At 45.0% G+C, this 23116-nt stretch overlaps 2 protein-coding genes and 1 long non-coding RNA gene across 4 annotated transcripts; 1 reads left to right on the forward strand and 2 right to left on the reverse strand.

Moving 5' to 3' along the window:
- Positions 1–459: 459 nt before the first annotated feature.
- Positions 460–5366, reverse strand: LOC112884631 (BEL1-like homeodomain protein 7). Its single transcript, XM_025950085.1, has 6 exons — positions 4926–5366; positions 3958–4031; positions 2339–3320; positions 1746–2122; positions 1595–1655; positions 460–1400 (listed from the first exon to the last, which is right to left on the reverse strand). The coding sequence occupies exons 3-6, from the start codon at positions 3200–3202 to the stop codon at positions 753–755; spliced, it is 1950 nt and encodes a 649-aa protein (XP_025805870.1). The 5' UTR covers positions 3203–3320; positions 3958–4031; positions 4926–5366; the 3' UTR covers positions 460–752.
- Positions 5367–6275: 909 nt separating this feature from the next.
- On the reverse strand, positions 6276–13433 carry LOC112884633. The gene is made up of 4 exons (XR_003227141.1): positions 13314–13433; positions 9313–9433; positions 8924–9044; positions 6276–8158 (listed from the first exon to the last, which is right to left on the reverse strand). It is a non-coding gene; the product is annotated as an uncharacterized LOC112884633 (long non-coding RNA).
- LOC112884632 lies at positions 13321–15881 on the forward strand. Of its 2 annotated transcripts, none has more exons than XM_025950086.1 (2): positions 13321–14820; positions 14883–15881. In XM_025950086.1, the coding sequence occupies exon 2, from the start codon at positions 15259–15261 to the stop codon at positions 15835–15837; it is 579 nt and encodes a 192-aa protein (XP_025805871.1). In that variant the 5' UTR covers positions 13321–14820; positions 14883–15258; the 3' UTR covers positions 15838–15881. The 2 variants fall into 2 exon arrangements, with proteins under 2 accessions (XP_025805871.1, XP_025805872.1); XM_025950087.1 differs by having other exon boundaries at positions 14937–15881.
- The last annotated feature ends 7235 nt before the right edge of the window (positions 15882–23116 follow it).

The raw sequence follows: 23116 nt of genomic DNA on the forward strand, positions 1-23116 counted from the left end.
TGTTTAGTCGGAGAAAGTTACCAGCAGGAAGTGTGTGACAGTGTGTAGCCTTGTGGAATTTTTTGAACACTGCAATATGCATTTTTTCTCTCTTCTTCTGTTGCTGAATCTAGCACCAGTAGAATATTTCAGAGGCTTGAATGTGATGCTCAGTTGAAGAGGAGTTTCAGTTGCTGGGTGCGTGGCAGCCTGTCGTCGGCGACTAGCAGCGGAGGCGGCTTCTTGCTGTGTGTTCAAACGGAAAGGCACTTGTGCCCTCAAAAAAAAAAATGGAATGCACTTGTACGTGGAGCGAACTGAAACGAAGGTGTAGTGGTATGGAAGTGGATGATGAAGTGGTTGGCTAAAGTGATAAAAACTCGCAGAAACGTTTTCAAATTTTGAGTACTAGTCTATATTGACTAAATCCCATTTGAATTTTCAAATGCATTGCTTGATAATAAAGAGTAAAACAAAGAATAACAGCAGCAGCAAGTACACATCATATTACCAATTCCTGGAACCTAAGTAACCATTACTTTACAATATGCTGCTCAAATCACAAGCTTTTACACGTATAGTATATTGTGTTTTCATCTTTACAAGATCCTTTTTTACCCTATCACCCCCACCACCTACACTATATTACATTTCCTGCTATACCTCCAATCTGTATTGAATTGAAACTACAGGCTACAACCCAATGCTCCTTTTAGGCATATGTTATTCACCCAGCCAAGCTAGGTGTTACAAATCTTCTGAACTATGAGCATTCAGGCCACAAAATCATGCAGAAGAGGTGATTGCTCGAACCTTTGCCGTTGATCCATCTGGTTCATTGATTCATAGTCTGAAGACGCGACACTCACACCGAGAGGAGCGGTAGCATTGTAGATGTCATCGTCTCCCACACCAGCAAAGCTCTGCTGGGCATTAGGAACCGAGAGGCTGCTGCTGGAGTGCTGCAAGCCAAGTGTCAGTGATACGTTGCCATTTCCATATCTCCCAAGCTCTGCCAAGTGGTAGGCCATGAACCGGGCGTTCTCATCTTGATGATGTGCAACAGCGTTGTGGAGGAGGAGGCCACCATCTGCTTCGTTTGATCTTTGGTCCTTCAGCATCAGGTTCATGAAGCTGTCGTCAGGGTTGGACTCGTTCTGGAATCCAACAGGTGCTACACCAACGTTCATAGTCCCTATGCTGGCTCTCGACTCGCTCAGCTGGCTGCTTTCACAAACCCGAGGTGTAGAACTTTTCAGGTCCTCCTTGTCTTCAGAAGATGCCATTTTGCCCTTGCTTCTTGACACATTGTCGGAGGAAGAGTTGGAGTCTTGCTCAATATCTCCAATCTCTTCCTTGTACATGTCCTCAATCATTGGTTTCCAAAGGCGAACACGGGCATTTATGAACCAATTTGAAATCTGGAAAGGCATGAAAGTATAGTCAAAGGATAGAACTCTTGAATTAACACAAATAACGTTAGGAGCAAGAATAACAATTATGCTGAACCGCCTCTGCCATTTCTATACAGGTTTGAGGCGCAGCAATCAGCATAACCATATCAGCTGCTGGAACTTAAGACATGGATCAGGAAAAAATGAATAAGAAACATTACCTGACTCCTTGTCAAGCCTGTTTGCCTAGCTAGCATCAGCTTTTCAGAATCTTTAGGGTACCTGCAAAACAATGTCATGACAAATGAGGAACAAGAAAGAAAAAGGAACAAAAGGAATATTGGATAAAACACCACAGGAGAAGCAGCTTACGGGTGAAGGAAATGCTCAAAGAGCCAAGCACGAAGAATGGTAACAGAGTTTTCAGGAAGCCCTCTCTGTGGCCTCCAGGCATTTTGTGGAATCATGCCATACTGTTGGAAAGCTCGTTGTTGCCTTAGCTGTTGATCAATGTACCGGAGACGAGTTAATTTGCCCTCCTTGCCGGATGAATTTTCCTCCTCTCCAAGCTTCTTTCTGATGACGTTGATCTGATCATTGATAGCATCCTTCAGGCACCGGAAGTGTCGTGAGATTGTCTGGAGGGCAACTGCAGTGTAAGGTTTGGCAGCTCCAGGCCCAGCTACCACATCAAAAGAGGAAACCACACTTTGCATTTGGTGGTAGTAGTGCTTGTATTTCCGGTCCACCTGAAATATATTCACTCAGCATTAAATAAACAGTGTCCAAAACCTTACGATTTTCTAATCTCAGTAAGCTATTAAACACTATGTTATAACTCAACCTAATCGTTTGGATACAGATCTTTGTACAATAATTGTATAGAAAAAAAAGAATTGATGTTGGTTGTTGGATTTTTATTTCAGAAGAAAAGTGCATGATAGTAGACAGACAGTGTCACCCACCTCATCCAACATAGCCATCAGCTTTGCCATCTTGTTCTGAAGTTCTTGCTTCTCAGCAGTAGAAAGCTCAGGTGCTGCATTGGCAGCAGACTCCTGTGCATTAGAGGAGACGCCCTCACTTTTCAGCCCTCCCTCGGTATCCTTGCCATCTGTCTTTCCAGCTTCGACTTGTTCTTTCTGAGCTTTCTGCTTAATATTCTTCCATACGTTCACAACCTCATCGAGCAGTTCTTGTGCCGCCTTCAGATACCTGGAGTTTCGGATCGCACGTGAGGCCTCAGACTGCATACTCTTCATTCGGATGTCATCAACTCGAAGACTGTCATGGTAAGAGTGTGGTGACAACATATCTGGTTTGACAGACCAGTATGGTAAGGAAGGTGCCAGGATTTGTGTGTTGAGGCTCAGAGATAAACCTTGGCCTTGCACTGAGGGAATGTTCGATGAACTGTGGTTGTTCAGAACACCAAAATCAAGCTGTGCACCATTGTGGGCATCATCATGGATGAGATCAGCAGTGCTACTTTGTGATCCATCCAACATATGCATCAACATCTCGTTTTTCATATCTTTGACTGGACCGAAAGAGCGCTGCCCCTGGTGGGAACCAAGCATGTCAGACTCCCTTGCTGATGAGTCATGGGACATGACTGAAGGATGGCCAGGGTCAGGCATCTCCATGCAATTCTGCTGAGACTGCAGAATACCACTAAATTCCGTGTATGGTCCGGAAGTAGAATTGTTCAGATAAAGCAAGTTCCCTAGAGCTGATGGCATAGGATAGGATGCATTGCCCGGGTCTCTTGAGTACATGTTCTGCGAGTCCCTTTCACTACCCGGGCTCGAGTAATAAGTAGCCATCATACAGTTTTGGCTACTAACTGATCAAGATCACTCCAAGAGATACGTGTATAAGCACCTCGGATATTGACTGATGAATCAAGTTTTAGCAGAAGACCCAAACCTTTCACTTATAGCTCGCCTGCAATTCGAGTGACGAGATGTGGGTCAGATAAGAAGCTTCAATAATATTCAAGATTGATATAGGTTTATTCTTTACTGCAGTACCAAACAACACAAAAATTTCATGAAGTAGAACAGCAAGTGTTAGCAGTGCAGCTCAATGAAATGGAAATGACTTCAACAGAAACTTTGCACACTAAAGGTTTAATAAAACAAGGTATTCTCCTGGGACAGCAGAAAAACTTGAGGCAAGTGACAAGTGCGATATCAAATTGAAGCTCATGCGGATTTGTTAGAGAAGTGGGATAATACGAACAGAAAATGCAACATGCCAATTGGCAGGCTGGAGGGACAGGTGGTCCTCTTCACTTTTAGATTGGATCAAGAAAGTATTCTGCTTTGTGCGCAGCCTCCGTTATCATGATAAACAAGAATATATGCTTACGAATTCCATTTGTTATACCAAGATGACCAATTGTGCATCATAAGAAACCAAAATCGAATAATTGGACCAATATTTTTCAAAATACGGCTGGATATAACCCTGTCTCTATGGAAATCACAATATCCATTAAGAAAAATAGAATTGAGTGAATAATTTGTCAGAGTTTGGACAACTGACTCTTGAGAGAGTACTGGTCAATTTTCAGTAGTACCTTGTTCAACCAAACTGAGAGTCCTCAAAGATGCTTCACAGGCGTACCACCAATACGTACAGAGTTTGATCAATCTGGAAGAAGAGATACAAACTGCTTAGCCTCCTAGACCCAATTAGGGTGGGAAAATCATGGTAGAGACTAATATTTACGACATAAAAGAGGTGAAACCAAGAGAAAACTCCCAAGACAAAAGCTTTGATGCTACAGGCTGGGTAGTACAGAATAAATGAAGCAGTTAATTCCGATGAAAATACGTAAGATTTTGTTGGCAGGAAAGCCACTTGTGGTGCAGTAATTCGAACCACAAAGGGGGTAGGAATAAAAGGAACAGAGCTTGGCTTTCATGCAAGCGTCGAAAGAAGAAAGAGAAAACTTGTAGAATTCAGTCACAAATCCAATTCCAATGATAAACAAGATCAAAATAATAGCCAAGATACTCAACAAATGAGTTGTTTGCCAGTTCGAAAAGAGGCTGAAACACAGAATTCGGAGAAACCAATCTTTGAGTTGTGAATCAAATAAAAGAGGCGAGGTTCGCAAGCATCAGTTAGTAGAGCAAGAAAAGGGAAGAACTTTGGTGAGCACATGTCACCTCAAGGTCAAAAAGGAACAACTTTTCTCTTTGGGAGCTCTCTCTTCTACAAGAAAACCCAACAGCAGCTTATCATCCGTATCCAACCGAAATCGGCAAACAACGAAAGGAGCTCGATTTTGTTTTCCAAATTCAGAGAGAATAAACAGCAACACACCCTACCAACTCTACTAACCCAAGAAAGCAAGAGCAGCCGGGGAACCGAAGAACAGCAATAGCACCAGAATTCAGAAGTTTTCATCGGCCAACCGAAGCGAGCAAAGAAGAGCTACACAAACATGCAGGGACCAATTCTTTGCAGCAGCAGCAGCAAGGATGAGCTGCAGATGGTACAATAAGGGAGAGGCAATAAGAAAATGGGAGGGAAGATGACCTGAGCGCGGGTTGTGCTCCTCTCATGGGGAGCAAAGCAGGAGCAGGCAACAAGGCAGGCAGGGATTGCCTCCACAGCAAAGCTGATCTTCTTGAGGCTGAGTGGGGAGGGGAGGAGAAGAGAAGAGAAGGGGAGAGATGAGAAAGATAATCAATCCTCCCAATATGGGGACAAAATCAGATCCCAGGATTAAAATAACAATTCCAGAAAGAAAAAGGAGCTCCCTTCTGTCTCTAGTCTCCCTCCCTCTCTCCCTCTGCTGCTATAGCTCTGAGCTCGTCTGAGGCAGCTTCTCCCTCCCTCCTCTTCGCTGCCCCCATTCCCAAATAAAAAAGGGAGAAGAAGCTGAGCTCGCACCACCCACTAACAGCACCACCAAATATGGAATAATGTGTGCCTCAAAAAGAAATTGTTTTTCCTCCTTTTATTCATTAATTGGTTGTTTTTGGGCTGAGCAGGATTATACTGGCTTTAACTAACCTCTTCCCCTTCCTACTGTTTGCAGCTTGGACTTATTTGCTGGTGTAACCACCTCAGGAGTAGGAGCCTTCGTTCGGCGGCTACTTGCCGTTGCCGAGTTGTTTCTTTACGACAAAGCCTAGGCATCTCTCTTGTGCTGTCAACTAGATTAAAACTCCTTTAAAAAAAACTAGATTAAAACTGGATTTGGAATTGTGTTATTATGCAGTAAAACTTCAGGCTTTATTCAGATGAAAACCTGTTGTTGATGGCATTGCTAGTGCATCTGGCTTTTGGGGGTTGGGTTTGATGCCAGCTAGCTGATGGGCGAGATACGCAGAATCATGAGACCATTTGAGGACAAAGGCATGGAGGCAAGGGGATTTATCACGTGTGACATCAACGCCCCAATGAGAGAACCCCAAAACAATTAGTGGTGGGGCCCACCCCTCTCCTCTTCCTCTCCTTTGCTTGGGTCATTGCCTAGTCATTGGGTGGTTCATGTGGTCCACGAGCTTACGTGATGGCACGGGTCCACCAACCAAACCAAACCAAACCAAACCAAACCTCCTCATTTCCTCTGCACCAAATTGCAGAGCTGGCTTGTTAGCTGCACAATATTGAAGCAATGTTGAATTGGAGCTTACTTGTAATTAGCATGTGGCAACACCCCAGCAACTGCAGTGACCATGAATAGATTTAGGCAAATTTTGCATAAGCAAAGGGGTAAATTAAAATATTTCACAAGAAAAAAAAAGTATCATACCCTAGCATGAAATCTAACATATTCCGCAATTGCGTGCTGGAGTCTATATATTCTTGAATAAATAGTTAGTAGAGTATACCAAAAAATTGATGTGTGGAAGGACACCTTGTAATTCCATCCATAACTGTTACATAATTTCACCAATTTACCTTTGTGCTGACTCACATATGTGAAGTACTAGCACTTTTTCACCCTGTGATCAAACATCTTAGCAGCCATACCTGTATTTAATGACCTTAGTACACCTGAACCGTAACTTGGACATAATCCCGAGGCATCGGGTGAACCAGGACAGGGATAACGCTAATAATTAAGTACTCTCACTAAAGGTGGTTAACTTGGTAACCTCTCTTCAAATCAAAGGTTGCATTGGGAAGGGCTTGCTGTGCACACATTGAGGTTGGGAGTGGGTGCTGTGGTTTGGATTGTCAGATGGATGGATGGATGCTCCTCATCTCATCTCCCTAACAACCAGTGGGTGGACCTAATATAAAAACAATCCAGCCAGCCTTGTCTTAGATTTTAAATTACAAATCCATCTATCAACCCTACCTCCCTACCTCTAGTGAGTGCATGCCTTCCTTTTTATCCTACCGGCTACTTCTACCATCTACTTCCCATCTTTTTTACTTTCCTGTAACCACCCACTAATTAACCTCTTTTCACCTTTTAGCTTGCTTCTTTGTGACGAGGATATGTAGCATATTTTAAACATGACAATTCAATCAAAATATCTGGTTAAGAGGAGCAGTAAAAAATTTCGTACAGGAATTATTATTTTTGAGTTACTGTAAATGTTTCTTAGTTACCCAACCATCACCAGAGCGATCAGATCATGAAGAACTTCAAAAACAAACAAACAAACAAAAATATCACGCGAGCAACCAGAGCTCATGTTTACATCGTTATTGTTTCTTTGGTCTTGTTACTTGTCAGGATGAAGTTTTGTAGTATATATACTAGAAAATATAAAAAAGTGTAAACAGAATAATTAAGATAGTAACCGAATAATACGCAATCTGCTGGATGACAAATTTTATATGACGCCTTGTTATGCAAGAGAAACACTTGGATTGGTTGTTTTGTTTTTCAGGGAAATCCAGCAGCCGTCTTGCAAGTTGCAGCCAAGTTCAGCCACCATCCACAGTTGATATCTTATTCAAATGAGTGGGCTTAAGATAAATTTATCGGCATGATTATTCTGATCGATAATTTGTTCTTTGGCTACCTCGGTGAGCTCTCCTCCTTTGGTGTAACTATTGGCTACTTCTGATATATATAGCCGAGGACATCCATGAAACTGTCAATCAATTTCCAACCGTGGTAAATTATAAAGTAGATGAAAATAAATTCCCTCGGATCATAAGATACAGCGATAGAATCCAGTTGTCGAAGAATGGAAGGTTGTGAAATTTCGCTGACAGCTGGATTTATATATCAATCAACTAATTAGGTGCAAAATATATTGGGGGCCTCAAAATTTTCAATTCTGTAAATTTGCACGAACACATTATACAGCTCCTTGATTATTAGCTACTAAGCTGTTGCTGATATCGTGGTGACGTGTGGTGATCAATTATTATTACTATTACTATTATTATTATTATTATTATTAGCCACACCACACAATGACAATGGTAGGCGAGTAGGAGTTGCTGTCATGGTCCTTGAATTTAGTGTGGGGGCTCTTGATCTGTTCCTGCTTGCTTACTCAGCCTTCCTCCCTCAACCATTTATTTTTTCCTAGCGCATTTGTATTTGTTGCTATATTATGTGCGTCTTCCTCTTTGATTGCTTTCAATCACAGAAGCTTCTCTTTGAATTAGGTGTCCCGGGCGTGCCACGTGTCCGCCGCTTACCGGACAAATCAACCTTGTCAGCTTTTAGTACTATTGTTAGTCTCCGTAATCAACGATTAAATTACTACAAACTTACCAGCTGATCTGGACCTGCTTGTTGGTTTGGTTTCCATGTGCGAAGCAAATCTTGTTCTATGCCTCAGACAGATCTGCACGAGTTAAGAATCACAAAACCTATACATGAATAATTTAATTGTTGTGGATATGCTTTCTTTAATTTCTTATCCAGGGTTAGCACATATAGTATCATATTTTTTTCACCTTTGTATCTAGCTGCTATAAAGTTTTAATCTGCACAAGCAAGTAAGTTCTTCCCTAGTGTGTGAAGAGAAGAGAAAACATTCATGCGCGTGTAAAGCTTCATACAAATATCTTGATTGATTCATAGTGTGTAAGTTTGTGAATGGCTCCAGTGATGTGCAACACACGGCATAGACAAATTGATATTAAAAACGTCGCGGTAAAATCCAAAGTCCACATAAGATTAACTTAAATTGACTCAACCAAATGGATCACCATCACGGTGGTATTAAATATTTTTGGCCATCTTAACCATGTCATCATCCAAACTACCAGCAGTTATATATTGTCACTAAAATATAGTGGCTTGTAGGCCGGAGGATCAGAAGGCTCTAAAGAATGCACTGATTGTGCTCTTATTTTAGGGCACACCTGGACAAACAAGTCTTGTCAAATGCTGATTAAACAAATGCCTTAGTGTTTGGGCCACACAAGCAAGATCCACTTCTTTATTTGCTTGCTATTAATTACAAGGAAAATTTCTTTCCATGGAACTATTATTTGTGTTGTTTAATTCAGCTTGGCATGCAGCTCTAGGTGAGGGTATATCCACTCTTGAATAGCAGAGAGCAATTAGGAATCTTAGACTGTGTCAAACACTTAAAATGGATTACCTAGAGGTGTGGGATATAATGAATTTTAAAGAAGCGTCATCAAAACTTGTTGCATCCTTTCCCGTGGCACCAATTTCAACTTGCTGCACCTTCATTCTTCTATATTCCATAAAAGGATTACCTAGAGGTGAACAAATAATGATCCATGCATACTGCAGCTAATTAGTTTGATTTCCTTTTAAAAAATTATAATTGACAGGGCCCTCGTCTATCAATCATTTTTATCAACGTACTTTTGCCATCTAGCATAAATGAACTGTATTTGTACTTGATAAAAAATATTTGACATTAGAATAATTGTTTTTATTTTTTTTAAAAGAATAATTGTTTTTAGCTTTGTGAAAAGCGAATCGCTATACTTAGACATTGTCACCATCTACTTTGTTCACCTTAAAAATATTTGTGAAAGGGAGATGGAAGCATGAAGCCGGCCAGATGAAGGACCTTTTTGATGACTCATGATTGGCGCCAGCTACATTCCGTCCGTCCATCTGTATATATATCCATAAGCTGGCAAGTTTTCATGTGTTAGAACAGCTGCTAGAAAGCAGTACATATCATGGTGCGTGTACATGTCAATAATCATGGACGAAATGGACCTAACAATTCGGCGTCTCTGTCGGTCGGCAGCCATCATTTTTTGGCACAAAAAAAATACGTGGAAAAGTTGTTGCCTCCGGATAGAGACCAAGATGACAAGTTCCGGCAACTCTTAGGCTTATTAGACAAACAGCCAGCTTTTCCGTTGCACCGACGGTGATAGATATGATGCATGTAAACGAATGCATGCAAATGACTGAACCATCAAGCCGACAGTAGCAGGCAGAGCTATCCTTGTTCATACCACACTCATCAGTCAGCCATAAGCCCTAGGAATGCAGATGCAATGCATGACCCATGACCGAGTTCAAGACATCCCTCTCGATCGATCTCTATCATCCTTTTTTTTTTTCCCGAACAAAGCACATCACGTTATTTATTGCATTTCATGCACTAGAGTAGTTTGGTAACTTAAAATAAACATAATATTAATCGATCAATTTCCTTGCATTTATTTGTAATAAAAACATTGTAGTCTAAGCATGTCACTAAGATGAGATTGTAGAACATGCGTGCCATTACACTCAGCTCACAAGGCTGCTGCCCTGCATAGCTGCAGTACACTAGCACTGCCTTGCAAAGGACGAGGAGGAACCCAACCCTAGGCGCTTTGCATTTTTACATTGGTCAAAGCTTCCCTCTTTGTGCAGAGCCAGGAAGGCAGGAACCTAGGCAAGTACAGTGGTGTGCATAATACACAAAGGAGGATATGGTGCCACTGTTGTTCTGCCCTGTCAGCCTTTACTGCTCAACAAGTTTGCCTTGCCAGTTGCCCCATCCATAATCCATTAGCCTATAGTCTGCCTGCCTGGCCATCTGTCTATGAGTCTATGCTATCTGTCATCTATCTATCTGTGGCTAGTGCTATCATCAATAACCTTCATAGCCTTTTGGTTGGAGTGGAGCAATTGGTCTCTTGGTTATTGCACACATTTGGCACCTACCAAAGTTCCATTTCTATGCGTGAAATTGCTCACCAAACATTTTTCACCTCCATTTCTACGTTAGATTGTTTGAAATTGGTCACCAAACATTTTCAAGCTCTGAGAACAAAACCAGCAAACTCTTTGTCCAAGACATATGTTAGACAAGGACATACGTACAACTCACCTATAAATCCAGGAGTATCTATCAAGTAATCAGAGCATCCAAATACAGCTATGATCTACTGGATATTTTCCTTTTCATTTTGGAAACCGGTGCGTTGGGTCCAATGGGCATTTAAAAACCACAGTTTCAGTTGGTCTAATAAATTGTAGCACCTGTTGTGAAACCATTGTATGATCTGTTTTTTTAAAATAGAAACCTAATAATTAGGTTCCACTTACCTCTCAGAAGAACAGTGCATAATCGTGCTATATATTTCAGTTACTTCAAAAAAAAATGAAACAAGAAACCAGAAACAGGGTGCTGCAGTGCAGGGTAACAGAAAATGTTGGGTGTTATATTTATGTGCTCCCAGACCTTTTGCCAGAAGTCAGTTCAGATGATCAGAGAAGAGGACGCAGATGCACTAATGCACCCTTGCAGCTTTGCTCTGTTCATCGCAACATTCTGTTATATGTAAGAAGCCAACGTGGTGTAGGAGGAGTAGGGAAGGGAATTGCAGCAGCTAGCTACAGTATGATCCATTGCAATCTGACTAGCATTGCAGCATGTGCCTCCAAGACCTGGTACTGGCAGACAATGCAGAGAAAAAAGGCGTCTTGATACAGAGATGCTGACTGGTTCACGGGTCCCAATTGACAATCAATGGGCCCGTCCGGATTACTCTGAACACGTACCCCAGCTACAATCCTAGCTAGCTATGTAGGCACGCAGAGTCCAGGCATGCCATGTGTAGGTTCAGCCTTCAGCAAGGCCAGGCACCAGCATGCAAACATTCAGACATAGCAGAGTATGATTATAGCAGAGAAATGGGCACGGCAGCATCAAATCTCTCTCTAGGTAGAATGTAAAGAATGTCTTTCTCTAGCCACACATTCAGAATATGATTATAAGGAGGCAGTTGAGAAGAATTACCAAAAGCCGGCCATGAATTAGATATAGTGATTATCTCTTGCATGATTAGGTTACTAGTACTGAATTGTCCAATGCTACAACCAGATGGAGCATCTATTGGGCAAGGCCCTGGTCATGCTACCATCCTCGCATTTGTTTGGATACTAGCCAGCTAGAGTTTATATTGTCCATTTGTCGATGATGGGTGTAATGTTCTTTTTGCAACTTTGCTAGGAACTGGTATAATCAAAGTGTGAAGGGTTTGGTTTTGACCAAAAGTATGTCAATGAGCTTGCACAATACATTTGATTAGCACCAGTTGCCAGCCCCTGCGTCATCTTAATTAATTTTAACATATCAAAGACATAAATGTTCACATATGTTGCCGTGCTTGATGAACACGTACGGCTCCCCCTCTTTTTTAAAATGTCTATACTTTTAATGCTTAACCATGGACGCATCAGAAGTGGACAGACAAATCCTCGATCCTACGGTCATATACGATTACCTAAGCAGATCATATAAATTTCATAAACATTTGGAATAATAATCTCAAGGAAGTTTGTGTTGTGATTCTGCACGCCACATGTGTATGATTTTCAGGATCAAAAGTGTGAGCTCATACTTTTGTAAGCTGTGCGTGTATGACTTTAGGATAAGCAGAGCTTAACTCAAACAACCTTTTATTCCAGGATAAGCAGCAGCTAGTACTATAGTAGTACTGTGTTCTCGTCAGCCTTGGTGACTAATTAACAAGTGCATATGTAGCACCGTGGACTGCAGGATGGTGACCTCTCACTTGTACTACTGACATGTTCTTAGTTCCGAATGCAAAGGGCATCACTGCTTTGCAGTTTGCACAGGTAGGTAGTTAGCGGTTGGAGGCCGAGGATTGATTATTTCCTTGTGAAAAATATGCTCATCATATATTGTGAGCTTCATAGGATACATGGAGCTCAATCTATCGTACAGGTATTATAATAGATGCATGCATGGGCCAAAATGCAAAAAAGATGAGCCCTTGGGCCTTTTCAAGGACAGAGTACAGTGCCTACCATTTGTGAAGAAATCACTATATCAGTACGCGACCAATCACAACGAGCACACCAACTAGAAAACCAGTACCGCAGGATACAGTTAGGGATCGAAAAGCTCATGCAAACAGCTTGATTAGCCAATCCTGATTGATTTTTCAGTTGTCAATTTATTATTGTGTCCACTTCTATGAGCTAGAGAACGAAATTAAAGAGCCTTATGATAGATGTCTGTTAAGCCGGCCATGAGATGATTATTTTTCGTTTATGATGATAACATTATTGAAGCTAGCAGCAATGGACCATAGCCGGCCGGCCCCTTAACTTGGCGTGAGGGAACCGATCACATTAGCTAGCGCGTAGAAAATGTTGTGTGGTCCGTGGTTGTCTCAATTATTGATAAGAATCTAGCAAGCTGCACCAGAACATATGTCTCATCTCATCTTCTTTCCCAAGAGCAAAGGGAAAGGGAAAGGGAAAGGGAAAGAAGAGGTTTTGGTCAAGCTAGAATCATCATGAGTAAACCTTACAGTTAAGCCCATCTGGCCCACTAACACCCTATAGAATGATCACATTTCGTTATCCTCTCTTTATTCTCATTTTCTGTCATTTACTGGTGGTTTCTTTAATTTGTTTTGTCAGATTAAATTATTCATGTATGGTTGTATTTGCAGCTAGTAGGCTAGTAGAGACAAGAGTATACTCCTATCCTACTGCAGTAATCAGGATTCATTCAAGATGGAAGAGATCAGTACCTTATTTTATGTTGTATCAGCAGAGTGAAAAGAGGAATCCATGAGGACAGGTTGTTTCTTCTGTTCTTGGCTGCGGATCAGAGGATTAGGATTGCAGTTGCTAGACTGTAGAATGCACCACATAGCTTTCGCAGCAAAGCCTGAACTTTATCTTGTAAAGCATTTGTGGGGTTGATTCAGCTCCAGGGACTTGCAAAAGCCAAGGTAAAGCATTCAGGACCATCGCAAAACATGTCAGGAAAATCCTGCTTTAATTCCTGTGGCAATAAGTGGCATCCATGTTGGCTGCAATCCACTTGATGCTCGCTTGTCCCCCAGCCTTGTAGGAGAATATGTTTAGCAGAATGCCATGGCACGCTGTAGTATGCACAGTAACTCCTGAGTGCAATTGCCAATGTTGTGATGAAACGAGACACCTTATATTCAGAAAACTGATGCTGGATTGCTGGCTCTAGCCTTCATCATATACTAACATTGTCACCATCTTTGCTCAGGCAGCCAATATACCACAAAATGTTGACGAACAGTGTCGGGTCATCTTCAGGACAGCTGATTCTGACGGAACGGCCTGGTCTTTCATGTACCTTCATCTGATTAATAAAAAAAAATCTTTGTTCCAGAAAAAGTTAAGCTGATAAATTTTCTGTGTGGGCAGCAGAGATCTGCAGTCACCGCCAAACCATTCTCGTGCATGGACAAGGAACAGGAGCAGTAATTCTTGACCTGAAGGCCCACACTTGCAAGTTGCATCGACAAAAAATGACACCCTGAGTAAGCAGATCCACATGAAAACGCAGGCCCAGCCTTGAGCAATTTTGTCGCCGTGTTTCTGACCAGACAACTCTTGCGCGTCCACTTGCAGACGGGAGGCGTTCCTGTTAAGCCACCGAGTTGATCACACGCATCGGGTGATCACCAGACTGAACAGTTACAGTTGTTTGTTCAGGATTCAGTAGAACCTTCACCAACTGAATTCTGAAAGAATGCGGATTAAAACACGTGTGCTCTAAAAGATCATCGATCGTGCAACGCCCGAGGTTAGCATTGGCAGAAGGGGAACCTGACGGGTGACGGCGAAGCAAAGAAGCGAATGTATTGCGCCCTCACCTCGGACGGGCTTCGAGATGAAGGGGCCCTGCCCTGATTGGGGCATCTGGCCGTCGCCAGCGATCGCTCGAGCAGCATGTCCTCCCTCCCTGTCCCAGTGTCCCTGGCCGCCGCCGCCGCCGCCGCCGATCGCCGGTGCTCCGCCTCGCGAAAAGAAAAAACCGACTAGTGCAAGGGCCTTCTCCTATCCTGTTCAATCGGAGGCACGCATCCGCGATCGGACGTCTTACAGGGACAACGGCGCTCTCTGTAGCCCCCCCGCTCAGCCTCCAACCGTCTCTACCAGACGGATGCCTCCGGTCTTCCCGTCCCCGGCGACAAAATGCCGAGCAGCTTGCTCATCGTTGCTTCTCCACCGCGACGTCTCCGGGTGGTCCGGCTCAGCCATGAGCCTCTCACTGTGCGTGCTCGGACGCATTCTCTTTTCGCTCACTGAAGAAATTGAAGAAATCTTCCCTGCAGGCCTGCAGCTGTCAAGGACTCTCACATCGTACTGTTTCTTGATCGGATTCTCAGGCTGCACAGCCAGGACGAGATTTCTCCATCATCCCTTCGACTTTACCCCAAAGCCTGACAAGTGCTTTGCATTGCAATGCTCTTCTCTGCGAGTGTACCTGCATTTCAGATTAAATTCAGATAGCTTGATTGATTGATCCTCTTCTCTTCGTGTACCATGCATGCAGACTTCAATCCCACTTAACACCGACCTCGATCGATCCGGAGCCCGCAGGATTTGAGACCTCAGACGTGCACGCAAGAGCATCGATCCAGGACCAATCTGCTGCCCTGTATATAGTTCTTGCCTCCTGATCCCAGAGATCAAGCAATCCCACAGATCATGTCGTCCAAAGTTCAGACAATGACAAGCGGGCTACACGACGCGGCCAGGCCTCGGCGGTTTGATCTTACCACGTCAAGGAGGACAAGGAGACCAACAAGCTTGGCTGCCCATTGCCATCCAGAAGATTATGCCATGGAGGGATTCCAGTCGATACAACCTCAGCATCAAGTTCAGGTTTCCGGGCTGAATGCAGCGCCGTCGCAGTGTCTATGCCTATCAGATCACCTGCAATCGCCGCACTCTGAAGATGCCGAGGCGCACAAGATGTCAGCACAGTCTGAAGCCACCGAGGAGAGTGACGCACAGCAGCAGCAGGAGTGCCAAGATAGCTCTCGCCGTTTCTCGCTGCAGGAGCTGATAGAAGACGAGGCCGCCGTCGACGGGGAGAAGGACGCCGCCACCGGAGGCCACGAAGAGGATCCTGCTGCCGCCGATGCTGTTGTCCAAGGCGTTGCAGAGGCAGCTGCAGTAGGGGCGGAGAAGCCACCTGAGCAAGTGGCTGGGAGGAGGGTGATCGGCATGATGCGCCGGTACATGAGAGTCCGGGCCATCAAGACCAAGCATGCACCGTGTTGACCAAAAAACCGGCTATCGGCTTTGTACGTAGCCACACGTGACCATACGTGAGATTTGCTTTACTCGAGCGTAGATTTTTTTTAAAATAGTTTCGTGTAGATACTAAGCGTGATAGTTAATTTGACCCGCAATTGATAAGGAATAAGACAATCAAATACCGAAACGTATTAGCTGGTATTCCGAATCATTCAACAGAGAGTATCAGCCAAAACATCCGATACAAACCAACAAGCAATCGGCTAGAATCAGCCGATTTCAGAAAGCAAGCTCAATAATACTTTGAGCAACACTTAGATCTAGATCTAATCGGCTAAACTTAATCTAGTAGATTGAAATAGTAAAAACTGCAGTAAAAACTGATAGATAACTTGAATCTAAGCTAAGCTGGATAACCGTGATAAAAGCTAAGCTAAACGAGATTAAACAAGTTAATCTAACAAAGACTAGCAAATATTGATAATTGGTGAGTAAACAGATCGAGAAAGAAGCGATGCGCCGTCAATCAAAGATCTAATCTGCTCGGTAAACACAGAACTTACCAACAAGTCGAAGACCGAAGTGATGTAGCCCTGTGAACTGGAAGAACTCGTTAAAAAAGAGAAAAAGTTACGAAATTAGGGTTTGGCGAAGTCGCTTACAAATAAGAAAAGGGTTTTGTTGTTGTATGGATGATTGTTCCTGATTATAAGCCCGCAGGCCAATATTTATAGGCTAGCCAACAAACCCTAGTCGATTACGACATAAAAATAACTTTACTAAAAAGAAAATAATCTTTTTATAACTAATCAACTAATACAAGACTCAGACTCATGATAATTGAACTATCAACGCCAACTCTACTCCATTGGCTGCGGCATCACATCGGCCGATCGGCCAACTCTGCTTCAACATCGGCCAGCTTCCATCGGCTACATCGTTTTCTTTATCATTGACCACACCCGTGCCAAAAAATGGTGTCAACACATGCCCTCCAATTTTAAAATAAAATAATTTGTTCCAAAATTCTTTTTTCAGTCATGACTCCCTTTCTGCCCCCACAAATGTGCGCACAGTGTTCAAACTTTCCCTTGCCCCCATGCGGGTGGTGCCTCAAATACCATTCCTGCCCCCTGAGTGCCAAAAACTATAAGAGCCAATCCGCCGCAACCCTTCTTCGTCACGGCCATCCGCCTGCTCCTGAGTACTCTCTCTCTCTCTCTCTCTCTCTCTCTCTCTCTCTCTTCAAGAATAGATCCAACCTCTTCCGGCGAACACCTCGCAAATCATCCTCTCCGACGAATCTCCTAGCACCTTCGGCGGCAGCGGAACTTCTCCCCAAAAAGCAACAACCAGATTTGATCCGCACCAATGGCTTCTCTCACCAACATCCCCGCGGTATGGAATTTCAATTGTTCATCTCTCTGTATTTTCCGCCTTTTATTCCTTATCTTTTGATAATTTTTTCCTTTGCGTATAGAATGTTAGAGACCGAATCACCGTACCAATGGAAGATAGACCGGGGCTCATCTGCTTAGGTCCCATGAGAGATCCATGCCCCACTGATCTGATTAACTTAGAAACTGGCCACATTCCATTCAAATACTCCAATATGGATACATCAGATTGGATTCAAACTTTCAGATCTTGGCTGAGCGTGACTCCTGGATGGAGGAACTGGTATCTTAGGATGTCCGCTTTAAAGAGGATAATCTGGGATGAGGATGACATAGGTCAATGCATTGATCTCTCTTTGTCAACCATGACTAGAAACGAATCCATGCTCATTGCAGCTTCACATTTCTGGTCAAACACCCTTAATGCTTTCTTGTTCGGCCGTGGTCCAATGACGCCTACTTTGGCTGATGTCCTCATGCTTACGGGTCTTAACATCTCAACCATCGACTCTGCTTTCAGCTTTCTAGCCAAGCCCTCCCATCGGTTAGAAACAAAGAATGTTGGTGGTTGGAATGATTATGTCAAACGCCACGCAAAGACAGGGCCAATAGGTGACAGAGAACACACAACCTTTCTGAACATGTGGCTGGAGAAGTTTATTTTTTGTGGAAAGACAGTTGGTCCGACCACCAATATGCAAACCATGGCCGAATCCTTGGCCTCAAGACATATGATTCTTTTAGGCAAGCATCTCTTGGGTTCAGTATACTCCCTGCTACACCATGTCTCCGTTAAGCTGTCAACCGGCTAGCCGATTGGCAATCTTGGCGGTCCTTAGTGGTTCATCAATTTGTGGTTGAATTTGTACATGCATGAGGTGTTGAACAAATACCTCTGAAAGATGAGCTTTCCAGGGAATCACACTGAAGAGAAAGAACCAAGAACACGCCGATGCACATCATACGGTGAAGTAGCATCGGCATTTCCTTGCAACAAACTGGTCCCATCAGAAATGGCTACCTTCTTCAGATGCTTCTATAATGGCTTTGTCCAGGAAAAAATAGTCTGGTATGCTTACTATGGTGGAAGAAACACATCCGAGCTTCCTGTCAAGTTCAGCTTCAAATCTGTTGATACTGAAGCTGACAGTATGACAAACCTAGGAGAAGCAATCGCTTCAGGAATCCTTCCCGTTAACTTTTCCATCGATCGAAGCCATCAACTGTCCTATGAATTCTACTATCTATCGATATCAGCTCGTCAGCTTGGCTTAAGCCAATTACCAATCCGTCCATTCTTTGTCGATCTAGTAAAGCCCCGAGAGGTGATCAACAGTGGCTTAGAATATGATCGGCTGAAAAATTTGATGCCAGATACCGAAACCATTGATTTGGAGGGCTGGACCATCAGTTCCTTCACTACCAAACCTTTCCGGCAATGGTGGTCAGAATGGAGTCTTCATCTCTTCTGCGCATCGGCCAAAACATGCTGCTAGAAGTTTGATCCCTCTTTCTCCGTGCCATATGATGAGGTGATATACCCTTCGTTGTTCTATCAATTCTATTTTAGAATATTACTTGACATCCACTTCTATTATGGTGGTAGGATGTTGGCACTACTCCTGCAAAGATCAGCAATACGAACCGGCCGATTAAATACACCCCTCCTTCAGAGACACCATACATCGGCCGCGCCGCACCATCTCTCAAGGATGTGGTTGAAGGCCAACTCCCTAAGCGCAAGGCAACAAGCACCAAGAAGCTTTTGCGTAAGAGGCTGGCCAAGGGAACATCCTCATCAGCTCATCCGGTCGATCCCGTAGAGGCAGCGTGAAGCGTCCCCCCATCAGGGAAGACTTAAAAGTGTTACTTTATCAGTCCCAGGAGGCTGATAACACTTTTATTACATCAGATGGTACATCACCGTACAACTCTTCGCGGTAATGGGCAGTGAAGCGCCACTATCGCGAGGATTACAACTAAAATCCATACTACTACACTAACTACGAAAGGGGGATCATCAGAGTCTTGCGCCATGCGGAGCTCCAACGGTGACCTCACCCACAGGCAAGACTGAGTGCAGGACGGAACCCTACTCGACGTCTTCGGGATGTAGTCGGGATCTTCCACTGTAAAAGTAAGAATGGGGTGAGTACGAACGTACTCAGCAAGTCCAATCACACCCACGGAGGAGGGGTATAACAGAAATTAATGCAAAGGACAATCCAAGGGTACGGTTAGGGTTTGTTTGCGGAAAACTCGGTTATATGCAAAGGTTCATTTATAAATATTTTCAAAACTAGTTTTCAAACACCAAGAAGCACGTAATGTTGATCCACACAGGATCCAAGTTTTAAACTGCTACCGGACTCCCCGTCCGCCGTAGCACACGGCACAACTGCCGGATACTTTCCAAGCAACTCACACCAGCCCAACCATTCCCGGAGAGAAACACTAGTTATATGACCACACCGTAACTTGCCCAGTACCGTGGGCACGGCTATTCGAATAGATTTTCAACTCTGCAGAGGTGTGCAACTTTACCCACAGGTGGTGTACCACAACACGAACACCTTAGTGCCGGTGCAGATCCCATCAAAGCCCTTACCCACCTTAGCTAGACCTGACTAGCCACCACGGGACCTATCAAGGGGTCATTCGACCTATCACCGAGGTTTAACCGGGGCATAAGTCACACAGAGCTTATCCCGTCTCCTTGATCACCCGTTGCTCCCAGCTCTCCTGATGGCTATCAGTCTAACTAGTGGGGTTAGGCTAAGCCGTTGCCCATACAACGGTCAAGCGGTTTGCACGACAGGAAGCTAGGTGAGACGACACATCAACTCGGTCCTTAGGGGTGACAAGATGGATATCTCCCTTCCACGCTCGACCACACAGGTACGAGCACACCAACGGCAATTCACACAGAAATGCCATCCATCCCGTCTAACTCACTTTTCAAAACCACATTTTATCCCTTCCCACACGCACACACATTTTCTTTGCAAAACCAGGTGGTCAAGGTATGGTTATCACAAGTAGGGGTGGCTATCCTACCATGTTTTCAGCACACAAAACCATGCAATTTTATAAAACAGGCCTCTGGGTTGTGTTTATAAAAACTAGGACAGAAACATGCATCAAAGGGTGGAATCGAACTTGCCATCGTCAAGTCCTTGCGGGAGGTCCTGATCAAAGCACTGTCCCTCGAGTTCGGGGTCACAGAACTGGTCCTCGGTTGCTTGGTCGCAGTCGGGAACTCCTTCGTTCACTCCGTGTCCTACGACGCAAACAAACAGGCATGAAATCAGGCGAGAGAACTAAAAGCTTTTATCGTTGAGCTTGGATCGGAAATAATTTAGTTACGGAGATGGGGGTCATATTTTTGGGTGGTTTCTTAATGGCATGGCTAAAACTATACTAGAAAGGGCGTGGTAAAGTTTCGGGTCGATCGGAGGTCGTTTCGCACATAAAATGACGAGTTAAAGACGGTTTCAGGGATTAAACGGGGTCCAGGGGCTTGTTTGTAAATATCCGGAAAGAGTAAGGACCTATTTACGAATCCTAGAAATACCCTGAGCATGTTAAAATGTGTCGAGTATAACTAGGTTTATGTATCGAGGGGTTTGGTTTGAAATAACAAAAAGCACGAGGTTTCTTTTACAAAAAGGAAGTGGATAGGGGTGCTTCTAGAGGGGGGGGGGGGTTTTCTTGGGAAAACAGGGGAAAGGATGGGGCTAATGGGCAAAATGTCCTTCTCCTTCCTCTCCCCCGTGCAAAACAGAGGAGGGGGAGAGTAGGGCGCCGGCGGCGGCCCAATCCGGCCGGCCAGGGCACGGCGGCGGTCCGGGGGTGGGGGAAAAGAGAGAGGGGGACACGGGGATTCCATCCCCGGCCTCACCTTGGGCCGGGGCGGCGCGTGGAGGCGTGCCCACGGGAGCAGGGGCGGCGGCGTTGGGCGGCTCGGCGGGGCGGCGCTGGAGCGAGGGAGGCGGGGGTCTGGGCGAGCGGCGGTGATGGTGGGGTGCCGGGGATGCCCCTCGGCCCTATTTATAGGCGGCCGAGGCGGTGGAGGCCGGGGTGCGGCAGTGGAGGCCGGCGAGCGGTGCGGGGCGCCTTAATGGCGTTCGTCCGTTTGCCCGCGTCGTGACGCGGCGTGCGGTGCGAGTACAGGACGGCGGCGGTGTGTGGCAGCAGCAGGCGGCGCGTCGGGGCGGGCGTGGCAGCGGCGGGCGGCGCGGCGTCGCGGGGCGCAGCAGCGGCGGGCGGCGCGGCGTCGCGGGGTCGGGCGCGAGCGCGTGCGCGCGCGGCGCGTCGAGGCACGGGCCAGAGCGGGGCGCGGGCACGGCGCGGCGCACGGCCACGCGCTGCGCGTGCGCGCGTCGCGGCGTGGCCGGGGTGAGGCGGCGTCCGGGCACGCGGCAGGGGAAAGAAGGGAAAAGAGAAGGAAGGAGGAAAAGGGAAGGGAAGAAGGAAGGAAAAAGAAAAAGGGAGGAAAGGAAAAGAAGGAAAAAGAGAGAAAGAGAGAAAAATGGGAGAGAAAAAAAAAGAAAAAGGGAGAGAGGGGGGGGGGGGGGCGTGTCGGCGCCGATTGCGGCGGCGACCGTGGTCGGTCGGCCACGCGCACGCGGATTTCGCGCGCTGCACGCGGAGCGCCGGCGCTAATCGCGGCGGGCGGTCGTGCGCGAGCGACAAGCCAACGAGCGATGCGGAACGGGACGGCGATCTGGTTAGGGTTAGGGTTTTGACGTCGGACCGTTTTTACGAATTACTCTAGCGCGTGGTTTAGTGAATTTTCAGGGCATCACACAGCATGACTGCTAACATCATCTTTCCAGGTAAGTTAATCTGATTATAATAAGCAATTAATTGTGATATCCCTACCTGGAGAATTCATCTTTGTCAACATAGGTTCCACCATCTACTGATCTGGAGACAATAGATCCCCTACCAACAACATTGATCACTCTAGCAGTGGAAATCTTTTTTGATTCATCATCCCCATCTGAACCAGCTCCTTAGGTAACGCATTTCTTCGAAAAATCTCAAGGCAATCATTGATTCTTATAATTTTCCTGATGTCTCACCAGACACCAGCCACCGTCATCCAAGCAAAACCACGAGATGCTACTACGCCATTTCTATCAGTGTTTTACCACCATGTCCACCGAGGGATACCCCTGAGGTGGTGAGTTTGTAGGTAGGGTATCGCCGAGATTAGAAACTCGAAGGTGCAAGGAACACAAAATTTAGATAGGTTCGAGCAACCGAGAGCATAATACCCTACGTCCTGTGTGGTTTGTATTATCTTAGGTGGTGATTGGGTGATCTCCTATTTGGAGGGGGTCCCTGCCTGCCCTTATATAGTTTGGGGGACAGGGTTACATGGAAAATCTAGTCGGATACAAGCCTAGGAGTCCTACCCAAGTACTTTTCGGGTAGTTTTCTACTGTCTCTGACTAGTTTTACTACTGTATGAGTAGTTCTACTATAGTACGAGTAGTTGCAATAGATGTAGGGCGTGGGCCATATCTCATCCCTTATCCTAAGATATGTACGCTATATGCATAGCCCCGTGGACCCAATCTGACAAGCCCCCGAGCTCTTCATAGTCGAGTTCTGCAGGCATCCGAGTACTTCTGAAGGTGCCTTCAAGTTCTCCCAAACTCCATCTTGAAGGTGTCTTCAAGATAGCGCGAAGATGACTCAGCTAGCCTAAAGGAATTCCTTGGGCAGGCCAAGATAGCGCTGAAATGTGGATGAACGGACAAAAGCGCTGTCTTGAGTAAATTCTTTGATTCCCTGCCGAATGGTTTGAATGAATTCTTTGGGAAAAAACCCCTTGTTTCGAGATAAAACTCAAGACAATGGTTAAATAAGTGCCCTAAAGATCTCCGCAAAACCTC

Source organism: Panicum hallii, chromosome 3 (assembly GCF_002211085.1).
Source record: "Panicum hallii strain FIL2 chromosome 3, PHallii_v3.1, whole genome shotgun sequence".
Classification (NCBI taxonomy): Eukaryota; Viridiplantae; Streptophyta; class Magnoliopsida; order Poales; family Poaceae; genus Panicum; species Panicum hallii.